This window comes from Verruconis gallopava (genome assembly GCF_000836295.1).
Source record: "Verruconis gallopava strain CBS 43764 unplaced genomic scaffold supercont1.27, whole genome shotgun sequence".
Lineage (NCBI taxonomy): Eukaryota > Fungi > Ascomycota > Dothideomycetes > Venturiales > Sympoventuriaceae > Verruconis > Verruconis gallopava.
In genome coordinates, this window is record NW_015622163.1 from 22,935 (window position 1) to 36,070 (window position 13,136).

Here is a 13,136-nt window from a genome sequence, read left to right on the forward strand (position 1 = left end):
ATTAAATCGCTACGCATTGAACGAGCCAATAAAAGGCCACGAGAAAATTAAAGAGACGTGAAGCAGATAATCAATTAAGCTGAGAGATAGCAAGCAGTATGTCGAGCGATGTAATGAGGAAAAGGATGACTTAGGGCGAAAAAAGACAGAAAACCTGGACTCAGGAAGGAGCGCAGCATGAACAGCAGGAAGGTGGTAAGTGTACGCTCATTGCGCTTGCTTGAAGAGATCGATACAGAGATGCCAAGCAGCATTGCAATCACGATGACTTGAAGTATGGAGACGGTCATGCAGCGCTTAAACACTGGATTATGCTCCAGGGACGAGACGAATGTTTTATCTTGGTCCGTAGAAAACGAGGGTTCATCCATGTCAGGATACTCTTCGTATCGATAAGCACCAGTGCGCCTGAAACTTTTCTCCATGCGATTTTGCCTACCATCCTCTCGTCTTAAAACTGCTCCTAGCTCGCGCATCTGTCGCCTTTTGCTTCCCTTAACTTGCTGATACAGCCATGGCAACAGTCGTGCCTCCTCCGTCGAAACGTCAAAAGCGTGAGGCTACTGAACGCGCAGCAAAGCAAGAAGAAGTCGAGTCAATACCGGATGGGTCTATTCGCGTACAGTTCGTGGATCGCACCAACAATTCGCCAACTGGGCCATCAGTTTCAATACCACTATCACAGGCTACGGTAAAAAATCTTGAGATCCTCCTCAATTCTCTCAATGGAGTCAGCGAAACGTCGGACAGGATACCATACCGATTCTTCCACGAGCGGCGAAAAAAGGATGGGACAGAAGAAGAGCTGGCTCTAGCCGACACTACGGACGTATATTCGGCTCTAGTAAAACCTGGAATTGTGAGTACAGAGGAGGAGCTTGTATTATCATACACGCCGCAAGCCGTATTCAGAGTGAGGGCTGTGAGCAGATGCGCAAGCTCGATAAACGGACATGGTGAACCGATACTTGCTGCGCAATTTTCACCTTCCTCATCTTCAAGACTCGTCACGGGAAGTGGGGATAGTACGGCTAGGATTTGGGACTGCGATACAGGGACACCTCTGCATACCTTGCAAGGACATACGAGTTGGGTTCTCTGTGTGAGTTACTCACCAGACGGAACCATGATTGCTACGGGCAGTAACGATAAGACGGTACGGATATGGGAAGCGAAGACAGGTAAGCCGCTAGGGGGTGCCATGAAGGGTCATAGCGGTTTCGTACGTAGCCTGGCATGGGAGCCATATCATCTGCAAGAACCAAATCGGCCGCGAGTCGCGTCATCCTCCAAAGACGCAACGGTCCGAATTTGGGACGTCATTGCTAAACGCGCCGATATAGTGCTAAGCGGACACAAGGCTAGTGTCTCTTGTGTGCGCTGGGGTGGCACGGGGTGGATATATACCTCAAGCCAGGATAAAACAATCAAGATTTGGAATGCTTCAACTGGTACTCTTATTCATACGCTCAGTGCCCACGCGCATTGGGTGAATCACCTAGCTCTGAGCACAGATTTTGTCCTTCGAACAGGCTTTTTCGACCACACTGGGAAAATACCATCCACAGAGGAAGAGCGTAGAGCGGTGGCGAAGTCACGTTTCGACAAGGCGGCGACAATCAACAAGCGGACGAGTGAGAGGCTCATCAGTGCTTCAGATGATAACCTTGTATACCTTTGGGATCCGTCTGGACCTACCCCAACCAAACCGGTTGCGCGTCTCAATGGTCATCAGAAGCAAATCAATCACGTCACGTTCTCACCCGATGGCCTATACATTGCATCCGCAAGTTTTGACAACAGCGTAAAGCTGTGGAACTCACGTGATGGTAAATTCATCCTCACATTTAGAGGACACCTCGCGCCTGTGTATCAATGTGCGTTCTCAGCAGACTCTAGATTGCTGGTGAGCAGTTCCAAAGACACTACGCTGAAGTGCTGGGATGTGAGAACCGGGAAGCTCGCAACAGATCTGCCCGGTCACCAGGACGAGGTCTATGCTGTAGATTGGAGCCCGGATGGCAAGTGTGTGGGAAGTGGGGGAAAAGATAGAGCAGTCCGACTATGGAGAAATTGATTGCCCTTAGTGATACCCAATGAAAATTTTCTTGAAAACTTTGAAGAAGCCTAAGTACGACTAAACAACTGTTGCTAACCTTATCCTCTATTGCACCAGGCTCTATCCAAGGTACGCTTGCCTGACCTGACAGCAGACATGCTTGCCAATGTTTCTCGCAAGCGCCCAAAACGCCGCCAAAACCAGGTCCATTACGCTGATGCATGAATATAGAACTTTAAAACTAAATAATCGCAAAACACCAAAGCAAGCCCCAATCACACTGAACATCATCTTCTCCGCCGAGCCCTGGAGACAGGAGCAGCGGTGGTCGAAGCAGTAGGTCGCCTTCGCTCATCCACATATGTTGGGTCTCTTGAAAGTTCGTCTTCGGATTCATCCTCGTCATCGTCGCTGGTCGCGCTGCTGGGGTCGTATTCATTCCCCAGCCCGCTTGGCCCACGATCAGAATACTGCGAAGACAGATCAGAGCCGCTGGGATGCATGCGACCGCGGCCAGAGGCCGTGACAGGAGCGCGACGATAGACGTTCGAGTAGGCGACGTTGGGAGGGCCCGAAGCAACGCGCCTGCCATCCGGTGGAGGATACGCTTGATACTGACCGTACACATGTGGGTAGTATTCATACTCCTGGTGCATCGACGACGGACGACCACCAGAATTGGCTCGCGAGGGATACGGTGGACCTTCGTAAACAGGCTGACCACGTCGACTACTGGCACTTGTTGATCTTGAGCTATCGCCTGAGCCTGGTGGCGAATACCGTGCATTGTCGGAGGCTGTATGACGTCCTGAGGGCGGATGGTAATATGCCACCGGTGTATACACGGGCACGCCACCAGGACCCATCGTCATGAAACCAGGTGGCATCTGTCGTCCCGCGGAATAGGAATCGTCCGGGTCCACAGTTTGCTTTTTCTTGGGTTCTTTTGTTCTCGATTTGGCAGGTGCTAGGGCTGTGGAGGGCGCAATTAAACTTGCTCGTCGCGAATTGCGCTTCCGAGTCCAAGCTCTATTGTTGCTGCTAGGGCTTCTCCCTTTGCTAGCCTTGTCGCTAGAGCCTCGTCTTGCACGGTCAGGGGAATCGCTCGATGGCCGCGCGTATCTCTTTTCAAGTGCTTCGATCTCTTCATGTGTAAGATTAACAGATCCCTTGCCTTTTGCCTTGGCCCTGTCTATACGATCCAAAGCTCTTTGTGCAATCAGTTGATCAGAATCGCGCCGCACAAGCGAACTTGACGGCCGTCTCCCACCGTCCCCGTCCTCCTCACTGTCTTCCCCTGGGCTTTCGTACCGCTCTCCATACGCCAAATGCTCATCAGAATAAGATGTGTTCGAGAGCCTGAAGGCCCCGTCATTAAAAAATAACTCATCAGAAACAGACCTGTTGCTTTGCTTAAACACACTCGCAGGAACGCCGTGGTTGCCAAATACAGCATTTTCGTCTTCGCTATCCAGTTCCTGAAAGCGTAAGGCATCCTCGTACAAGAGGCGTTCGCGCTCCCATCGCTCTCGTTCCCGTCGCCCCGGTGGTGGTCTTCCCCAGGGGGGCATAGAGTGTGGAGTTCGCGGCCGACCACCTAGACCGCCTCCTCGGAAAAAGCTGACTCGATTGGCTTGTCCATCAAGGCTGCATGGCCCAGGATGGTTACACCACTAGCTCCGATAAGCCAGAGCATGGTGCTGATCGGTCCGGAGAAGATGAGGAGCGGGACCGAAACAACCATCAGACCTGTGTAGAGCTGGCTGGTCGTAGCCGTGAAAGTACCGATGGTGAGATCTTGCCCTTGTAGCTTGCCGATGCCCCACATACCGCCGACCACCAGAAAGATGACGAAGAGAAGGGTGAGGTTGGTGATCAAGCTGTAGATGAAGAACATGATGAAGACGACAGAGTAATTGCTGGAGAAATAGCCCAAATTGTAGTTCATGCGCGACTGAGCCTCGCCAAAATTTGCCGGCTTTGAGAGCCGTCGCAGATCGAGAAACTCGCTGATCGGCTTGAGGTTGGCAAACCGCTGGGTGAGCGACTGTGACCGAACGGAGTCGAAGCGACTTTGCAGGTTGAAGCGAGACGTCAGGGCGTCAATGGGAATGTTGATAGATGGTGCCATGATGTCGACAGGCGGTTGGAGATGATGAAAAGGGCGACGAGACGGGACAACCGGGTCGTTTGCACGGTTCCTGCAAGGTGTGTGAGCTGAAGCTGAGGCCAGATAGACACGTTCCACAAGGGTGTCAACGTACTAGAAGACGGCTGGTTGCAGACGGACGTCTGATGGGATGAAAGTTGACCTTCGGGACGGCTGAGCGACCGATGACGGAGTTTCTGGAGGGATAGAGAGTGGCTTGAAGAGGTGATGGATGCGAGCGTGGTACTTGAGCAAAAGCGTGTCTTGCAAACGGCGCGGCTGCAACAATCAACGTACTTTCTCCTTGGGTGGGCGAGAGAAAACACAGAAAAGGAACTGCAAGGGGACAGGGAAAAGGAAACGGAAAAGGAAACGGGAAAGGAGCGCTTGAGAGCTCAGCCACCTTTTTGGCCGCCCTGAATTTAGGGTCGGGTGTGGCGCAGACTCCGATCCCGTCTCTGCTGGAAAATCAGATCTGGGGAAGAGGATGAAACAGACAAGAGATGGCACGGCGAGACGAGAGCGAGCCCTATTTGAATGGCAATTTGTGCACCCGCTGGCCCCGGAAATCACTTTTTTGACCGACCTGCACGATTCCTGCAGACGGCCTGCCGACGCAATTGGCCTTTCAAGGATTTCCCTCTCTAGTCACCGTCTTTTTTCGAGCCACGTAAAGCTAGCCTCGCATACCTGTCGGGTGTCACGAAATTGCTCTCACACGCAACGCTTCCTATCCAGCACGCGCTCAGTTGCGCCAATCCCTACGTGCTCATCGACACCATGAGGCCCACCTCAATAGCAGCGTTGCTGTTGTCGCTGTTCACCGTTGCTGTCGTCGCATGGAGCAAAGAGGGTACGTTGGCCTGTCTGACGCCTGCATTGCATTAAGCTAGCTGCGCCTATGGATGCGCGGCACTGACAGCGAGCATCACAGACCACGAGATATTCCAACTCAATGACGCCGTGCGCAATGACATTGGTGCCAATGTCACTTTTTACGATTGGATTGGCATCTCTCCTTCGGCCGATCAGAAGACGCTAAACAGTACGAACGCCGATCCCAGATTGAAGCCGCACGCACGTATCACACACAAGTCTTTGGCAAGGTCCTATACCTCGCCAACGGCTTTGTGGTGGCATTTTGGCGCGCAATGCTACACATCTTGTACTGACTTCTTGCGCCAGGGGCGTATCGGAAGAAGGCTTCGGACCTACATCCAGGTTAGCACATCGCAGCCAGAGTGCTTCCCAACGTGATCCTAACGCCCTGCCAGACAAAGCCAAGTCACGCTTTATCTCGCAATACAAGAAGAAGCATGGAAAGGAGCCCACAAAGAGGGAGATCACAGCTTACTACAAGGAGGCTGAAAAGCGATTCGGGCGTTTCAGCGTAGTCGGGAATATCATGCGCGGCGAAGGCCGGGACCGTTACGACTACTTCCTCAAGAACGGCTTCCCCAAGTGGCGAGGCACTGGCTACTACTACTCGAGATACAGGCCTGGCACGGGCACGGTGCTTGTTGGGCTTTTCGTCATGATGGGAGGTGTCGCCCATTATGCAGCACTACAGCTCAGCCACAAGCGGCACAAGGACTTCGTCGAGCGATATATCAAGCACGCGCGTAAGATGGCCTGGGGCGATAGCACTGGTATCGCGGGAATACCCGGAGCCAGTAACAGCCCCAACGGCACGACTGGCTTCGAAAGCCTTGCCACCCAGCAACAAGAGGACGGCCAGGCGCAGAATTGGAACCGTAAGCAACGACGGTTGCAAGAGAAGGAGAACAAGAAGTTGAAGAAAGATCCTAAAGCTGTGAAAAATGCGCGTGAGAAGGGTATCAGCACGCCCGTAGATGCGGAGCTCATCTCAGGCCCTGTTGGCACGAAGAAGCGTGTCATTGCCGAGAACGGGAAGGTACTCATCGTGGATTCCGTAGGAAATGTCTACGTTGAAGAGCAGACTGAGGAAGGTGATACTATTGAACTTCTGCTAGACGTGGGTGAACATTCCTCCAGACTTTTTTTTTTCAAGATGTATTAATGAATCACTTTTAGATTGATGCTATCGAGAAGCCTACCGTCTACGATACCGTTCTCTTCAGGTTGCCGGCCTTTGTGTATCGCAAAACCATTGGTCGATTTCTGCGCCCGCATGAAGCTGTGCTAGAGCAGCTGACAAGAGATGAGCACGAAACGATCGAAGATGCAGCTCTTGACTGCGCGACTTCCATCAATGCCAATGAAGAATCAGAACGAAGGAAGCCAAAAGTCCGGAGAAAGTAAATGTTACATGTTCTGATTTGAATCATACCGGCTCGGCGCGAGATGGGTTCTACAAGGTTGCGAGATACCAAAGCGATGACTAGGCAGCCGGCGCAAAAATGTAAAGCGGAATCATTTCAAGTCAACATTGAATCATCTTATCAAAATAAGTAGGAACAAGAGTCTAGCTCAGGGTATATCGAATTAGTCATCTTGCTTTAATTATCAAAACCCAGACGTGACGGCCAAACTACGCGTTCTCACCGATACCCAAGACCTCCACGAGGACATTGCTCACTGTGCTGGCCGTCCAAATAATGACTAGGCACCATCCAATGAAACGATCCATCTTCCACCTTCGCAAAGGCACAATGATCAGCAAGCCCAGCAATGTGACGAGGAGTGTAGCACCACTGATCATGAGTGTTCTGCTAACTTCAATCTCGTAAGGTTTAAACTGCAATTGTTTGCCAGGATGCTTCGCATGCTTCTTGCGAGCATGCTTGATCGTCAGATAGCAACCGGATAGACCAATGCCAAGCAGAATATTCAGCATCGGTCCACCGAAGCATGCGCTGAGCGCCATGACTGGATAACCCAGCTTTGCGACCGTATAGTCAGCGACAAGGTCTCCTAGCGAGTTTCCCACAGCAAAGATGGTTAGCCCTAGAATGGCATCCGAGATATTTAATATGACGCCAATTGCCTTCAATACACCCACGACCTCGTCGGCAATACTGCTGATCCATGTGATGCTGACCATGAAACCCACAAAGCAGAGTCCCACCCGCCATTTCGGGGCACGATCCGGTGATGTAGTTGCCAGAACGAAAGCGAGTGCAACAAGCGAGCAGATCAATCCGATCAACGCAGGCCGGACGAGTTCTCGAAGCTCTTCAGCATCGTTCATTTTCGCCCAGTATATAAGTGCAACGAAGAATGGAGCGGTGAATATCTGTATAATAACGAGCCAACGTGTCCAATCTCGGGAGGAGGGTAGTTTAGCCGTGGTTGGAAGCTGATCTGGTGATTGTGTTATTTGTCTGTCCACTGGTGAAAGGATTATCGGCTGTTGATGATTGGAATCATAGGCACGAACAGATGTCCTGTCGGATTCATGTCGAGTATGTTGATGCAGATTTTCGTTTGAAGCCATAATTGTCACTACTGTGCCATGTTCAGACTGTCCACGTGAGACTGGTGTGGGGACGTTGCGAAGTTGAGCGGTCTGGTTATGTTCGCTTTCATACTCTTCCGGCTCGACCAAAATTGGAATAATGCTGGAATTCCTTCGATCCATGGTCGCGTTTTGGTAAGTACTAGAAAGGGTGAGGTCTGGAATGTCGTCGTCCAGGCTCTCGTTGTCCACGTCAGTTTCAACCACAGGCAGCGTTATTGTCAGGAAGAAAATACTCGGGGCCGCAGCTAGTCCCAGCATTCTCTCCCACCAGGACTTTTCGACCCATCCGCATAAGGTCGGAAACAAAGTCGACCACAATTCAAACGGCGCAGGCAAAATATTGGTAGGCCACCACCTAGGAGGTTTTGGAGAAGTGGATCTAAAGTGGATCTCAATTGGATTCTGCTCTGCTAGAGCCAGGCTAGGTGATGGCAGAACAATAGTTGGGGTTCGAGCGCTAGGCGAGATGTTATCACTGTATGGAGCAAAACCCAAACCGTTGGATGGAATCCGAAGCAATGGTCTCTGTGGTTTGGCGCTGGAAGGACCATTAGCGCAATTGACTGGTGCTGGTCCTATGGGGGATCGGGGGATTGTTAGATGAGGTTGATGAGAGAAAGGATTCGGAACTGCAAGGTGTGGCGAAGAACTGGTAGTCTGAGTATGAGACTGTGTAGGACTGTTCGACCTAGATGTTTGGCTCGACACTGTCGGCGATGGCGATACCGCTGAAGAAAGGGGTGCTGCAAGTTGGACGGTGTCTTGACGGTTTGGTGAGCCTCTAGATACACTATCATCTTCGGTAAGCGGCCCAAGCAAATCAGTATTCGGTACGGTCTCTGCTGCGTGACGTATCATAGCCGGATCAGGTGCGGATATGGCTCGCGAACGTAAGCCTTGTATCGCTTCTGAATGCTGATGATAGGGGTTCCAAGAATCGTCACTTCCACCATCTAGCTGAAACGGTTCTCGTGAGGCAGGCTCAGAGATCATGGACCTCCCGTCTCGTGAACTCGTGTTGCGAAATGTGTTAGACCCTGCTCCGCCGTCATCCGAAAGCCGTCTGTGCAACGGAAAAGACTGAATATTACCAGATCTTTGAAGACCTGATAATACTGACCGAAACTCCAATGCGCCGATCAAGCTTGGACGAACCGGGTTGTGGGTGCCGCTTCTATCTCGCAATCTAGGTCGAGCAAGCCTCATCTCGTTATTTATCTCCCCCAGCTCCCGTTTTCTGCGATCCTCCTCGTCCTCTTCATCATCGTCATCATCTCCTCTCCCTCTTTCGAGCAACGATATATCTTCTGTAGAAATGCCTCGTCGTGGGATTGGTCGATCATCTTGTTCAGGTTCGTCTTCGTCACGGTACGCTGGGAATTCGGCCACTTCAGAGCCCGAAGAAACAAACTGAGCCCTCGCGGCAGCCTCAGCTTGTTTTCTCCGCTTCCGCCTACTGAACCACCAATGCCAGATCACTACAGATATGACGTAAAATATATATAGACCAACCATTGCCATAGACTCCCAAAGATAGAGTTTTCCGTCGATTAAGAAGGCCATACTAAAGGACGAAGCGACGATGAAGAAGGAAACATCTCTTACGAAACTTCTGCGTGCAACCTTAAAAGGCCGCACAAATGCCATGGCCCCTGCGACGACGGCTGTAATGAAGCTTGCTGCGCCTATTAGTTCGCCCACAGCTAAGCTTCCGCTGTTGGTGCTCATCGCGGCAAAAGTGGAAAAAACGTCTGGGCTGCCATTGCCAAATGCGAGGAATGTGACACCAGCAAGACTTTCGCTTAGGCCGAGCAGATGCGCTATCGTACTTAGATTGATGCAAAAGAAGTCGCTAGCCGCTATTCCAATAGTGCTAAATAGAAGACACAGCCACAGAACTATGATACCAAAAGCGAGGGGCTTCACATGTTCCAGGTCGCAGTAGTAGAGTTGAAGGTACGAAAAGAGACCGGCTTCTTCGTCGACGCAATTCTCTTTCACGAATGCGCACTTGTCGTTCGCTCGATGAACCAGGCGACACTGAGCATGTTAGCAATGGTTTACGCATGTCTGAGGGCGTTACCGCATTCGAACCTCCAAATCTTCGGCTGGAAGCGCTTGCGTGCCGCGCTTGACAAACGCGGTTGCTGGGCCATATTGCGCAAGTTGCGGATGCAGGGCACTGTAAATGGCCAGCACGCTGATAAAGAAGCCAACGAGATAAAAAGTGGTGGCGGCCGAGCGGTGTATGCGATCTTTTCTCGCGTTGCGCTTCAACGCGGCATAACGAGCCGTCATTGTTTCGGCGGGACGGAGTGCGGGTTCGGGGTTCCAGACATGCTGGTTGCACTACGAAGGAAGTAATCGGCGGCCGGGGAAGAGACTGTCTCTGTATATGGACTTAGAGAAAGGGTGGGCCTAGCATGGGTGGCGAGGTGGGTTGCAGGTCGCCGTCACACAGCGGATCTTAACAATGAGGAGGTGAGCAGATGTGGCTACGTAACTCTACTGTGGTAAGAGGACAGACGACCAAGAAGGGTGACATCACCAGCGTGCCAAGACGCTAATTGTCTTGAGCCACACGTAAGCACAAACAGGTATTGATAACGAGTGTATATACACCCACATCCACATGCAGATGTACATACCCATACGCACAGAAAGCGAGAGACAGGGACTGACAAAGAGAGAAAGAGAGAGCGTGTGTGAGTGAGAGAAATAAAGTCGACGGATCGTGGCTGATAGGTCCAGTTCCGACGGGGATTCCGCTATGGAGCTGCAAGCGTAACAATAGTGAGCAACCAAGAGACACTTGCATGCGTCTCTGTGCTATGACCGAAGACTGTCAACTTGCGGAGTGCCCATCCACTTGCACCTGATGGAGTCTTCTCGACGGCCATGGGCTTCTGCGCTTGGCACAAATCACATCGTCGGCATTTAGCCTCGGGACAATCCCGTTCTTGGCCTATTCACTTCCCTGCTTGCTTGTAATGATCAAGCAAGAACGTAGTATATGCAAGCTGTGCGGGGAGATGGCGCATCAAGCCACCCTTTCGTGCGAGCAGTTTTTGCAGAATCGGCACGCTGAGCTTATTCTTGCCTAAACTTACGCGAACGAATCAGGACTCCTGTTTGCTTGCGCCGTGGCTATTCTTGCCAAGTGCCAATGCAAAATGCTCGCCGCAAATGGCTCAAAGGAGATTCACCGAGTCTTGCATGCTTCTCCATGTCGTGGACTTAGATGATCGGCACACACTTTCCTCTCTCTCTCGGGCGCTTTTAAGCCGGGATGTGCTTGGACTGCTTCTTTCATTTATCCCCTCTAGCTTTTATCCTCTGCTTGTATGTCTTGCACGCTGCCGAGCCTTAAACACGTAATTACTCTTGTGATTTTCGCTAGTCGTCATGGTGAACGATCTGGATGAGAAGTCTGGTCGTATAAGTCCGGACGAGGAGAGAACTCAGGATCGCGCAGATGACGTCCTAGCGCTAGAGTACCGTAGCCTACCACCAGATCCTGATGCGCACCTCAGTCCACAGGAGAAGGCCGCTCTTGTATGCAAAAGTCAGATTCAACTCGAGACCTACCTTTTAACGAAGTCGACAGGAGAAGAAGCTGATCCGCAAGCTGGACTGGTATCTAATCCCGTGGTTGTCGTTTTTGTACCTCATATCCTTTTTGGACCGCACCAACATCGGCAATGCAAAAATCGATGGTCTTGTAAAGGACCTTCACATGACCAACAACCAATACAACATCTGTTTGTTGCCCCCTGGCCTCTTTCTCAGGAAGATAAAAGGGCTAATCCTTCTGTCAAGGCCTTACGGTCTTCTTCATTAGCTACTCCCTCTTTGAACCGCTGACCAACATTCTTTTGAAGCGACTACGGCCTTCGATCTTCCTGCCCATTATCATGGTACTATGGGGAATCTGCATGGTTACAATGGGGCTCTGTCATAATTTCGGTGGCATGGTAACGGCTCGTTTTTTCCTTGGTCTCACCGAAGCGGGTCTCTTCCCGGGTACGTCACCATTTGTTCTTTTCCCTTGTGGTCCTTCTTACATGCTTAGGTGTGAATTACTACCTGTCATGTTGGTACAAGAGATCAGAGTTCGGAATACGAGCTGCCATATTTTTCTCTGCCGCAGCCTTCGCCGGCTCCTTCGGCGGTCTTCTCGCCGCTGCGATTGCTCAAATGAAAGGCGTAGGCGGTAAACCTGGGTGGGCATGGATCTTCATCCTAGAAGGTCTTGCCACTGTCTTGGTTGGCATAGTCTCTTACTGGATGGTCCACGATTTTCCCGACGAAGCAACGTTTCTCTCCCTGGACGAACGTGCAAGAGTTCTGCGGCGACTTGCAGAAGATAAACAGGGCAGCGCACTTCACGAGGATTTCAAAATGGAATACTTTTGGGCCTCTGTCAAAGACTGGAAAACATATTTGTTTGCAATCATTTACATGGGTGCGGATGGATCTCTGTACGCATTCAGTCTATTTGTCCCAAGTATCATCAACGAGCTTGGCTATACGTCCACCCAAGCAAATCTTCTCTCGGTGCCACCATACTTCGTCGCGGCAATACTAACAGTGCTTGCTGGCTGGTATGCTGATCGAACTCGCCGTCGCGGATTAACAAATATAGCGGTATCTATTCTTGGAATTGTTGGCTTTTCCATGCTCCTTGGTGTCAAGCACGCAGGTGTTAAATATGCAGCTGTGTTTTTGGGAGCCATGGGGATTTACCCAGCCATCGCCAACACTATATCTTGGTGTTCAAATAATGTAGAAGCTAGCTACAAACGGGGAGTCACACTTGGCTTTGTGATTGGGTAAGTCCTGCCAATACGCTCACGAAACCAGGCTAATCAATACAAGATGGGGTAATCTGAATGGAGTGAGTCCTCTTCTTTCGCTAAATCGTTAAAAACTTGCCTCCTAGCATACAAAATATTTCCCAATTTTCATTTCGCGACCGTCATAGAAAATTAGGTCAATTCAATTATTACTTTACAAATGCCACGATTTTTCGGTAGAGCCTCTAACACAAAATGTATCTAGGTCGTCTCGTCAAACATTTATCGACAATCAGATGCGCCGGGATATCGACGTGGACACGGTGTAGTGTTAGCCTACCTCGTCCTATTTCTATTCGGAGGCAGCATATTTACAACCTTAGCGCTGCGGAAGGAGAATAAAAAGCGTCTTAATGGTGAACGGGATTATTGGGCGGAAGGTAAAACTCCTGAGGAGATCCACGCGCTTGGTGATAAGCGTCCAGATTTCATCTACGTGGTGTGAGGATTAAGGTGGGAAATTACCTTTTTCAAAAGAGGCCCTTGGCACTTGATACTGTTCAGGATTCAAAGCTCTAGGACAAGATCAAATTGATGATATATGTGTGCTCTTCATCCCAGCATGTGCAGAGTTCAGTTACCCGCCCAAACTTGAATAATCACGTGTGATCCAGTCGTGGACAGCCAACG

The 13,136-nt window shown here is 50.8% G+C and overlaps 6 protein-coding genes across 9 annotated transcripts; 3 read left to right on the top strand and 3 right to left on the bottom strand.

The window, feature by feature from the left end:
- Nucleotides 1-450: 450 nt before the first annotated feature.
- On the top strand, nt 451-2,138 carry PV09_07102 (uncharacterized protein). Its single transcript, XM_016360824.1, has one exon. The coding sequence runs from the start codon at nt 515-517 to the stop codon at nt 2,075-2,077; it is 1,563 nt and encodes a 520-aa protein (XP_016211196.1). The 5' UTR covers nt 451-514; the 3' UTR covers nt 2,078-2,138.
- Nucleotides 2,139-2,346: 208 nt separating this feature from the next.
- On the bottom strand, nt 2,347-3,630 carry PV09_07103 (uncharacterized protein; the record flags this gene model as incomplete). The annotated part of the gene is made up of 1 exon (XM_016360825.1): nt 2,347-3,630. The coding sequence occupies one exon, from the start codon at nt 3,628-3,630 to the stop codon at nt 2,347-2,349; it is 1,284 nt and encodes a 427-aa protein (XP_016211197.1).
- A 26-nt stretch (nt 3,631-3,656) lies between these two features.
- PV09_07104 (uncharacterized protein) lies at nt 3,657-4,190 on the bottom strand (the record flags this gene model as incomplete). The annotated part of the gene is made up of 1 exon (XM_016360826.1): nt 3,657-4,190. One exon carries the CDS (start codon nt 4,188-4,190, stop codon nt 3,657-3,659), a length of 534 nt encoding a protein of 177 aa, XP_016211198.1.
- A 518-nt stretch (nt 4,191-4,708) lies between these two features.
- PV09_07105 lies at nt 4,709-6,686 on the top strand. 2 transcript variants are annotated; one of them, XM_016360827.1, is made up of 5 exons: nt 4,709-5,061; nt 5,143-5,253; nt 5,394-5,429; nt 5,483-6,204; nt 6,264-6,686. In XM_016360827.1, exons 1-5 carry the CDS (start codon nt 4,989-4,991, stop codon nt 6,489-6,491), a joined length of 1,170 nt encoding a protein of 389 aa, XP_016211199.1. In that variant the 5' UTR covers nt 4,709-4,988; the 3' UTR covers nt 6,492-6,686. The 2 variants fall into 2 exon arrangements, with proteins under 2 accessions (XP_016211199.1, XP_016211200.1); XM_016360828.1 differs by having other exon boundaries at nt 5,394-6,204.
- PV09_07106 (uncharacterized protein) lies at nt 6,613-10,316 on the bottom strand. Its single transcript, XM_016360829.1, has 2 exons — nt 9,745-10,316; nt 6,613-9,690 (listed from the first exon to the last, which is right to left on the bottom strand). The coding sequence occupies exons 1-2, from the start codon at nt 9,946-9,948 to the stop codon at nt 6,721-6,723; spliced, it is 3,174 nt and encodes a 1,057-aa protein (XP_016211201.1). The 5' UTR covers nt 9,949-10,316; the 3' UTR covers nt 6,613-6,720.
- Nucleotides 10,280-13,054, top strand: PV09_07107. 3 transcript variants are annotated; one of them, XM_016360830.1, is made up of 7 exons: nt 10,280-10,355; nt 10,402-11,205; nt 11,258-11,411; nt 11,470-11,673; nt 11,723-12,482; nt 12,529-12,547; nt 12,712-13,054. In XM_016360830.1, exons 2-7 carry the CDS (start codon nt 11,056-11,058, stop codon nt 12,949-12,951), a joined length of 1,527 nt encoding a protein of 508 aa, XP_016211202.1. In that variant the 5' UTR covers nt 10,280-10,355; nt 10,402-11,055; the 3' UTR covers nt 12,952-13,054. The 3 variants fall into 3 exon arrangements, with proteins under 3 accessions (XP_016211202.1, XP_016211204.1, XP_016211203.1); XM_016360832.1 differs by having other exon boundaries at nt 10,402-11,411; XM_016360831.1 differs by having other exon boundaries at nt 11,723-12,547.
- The last annotated feature ends 82 nt before the right edge of the window (nt 13,055-13,136 follow it).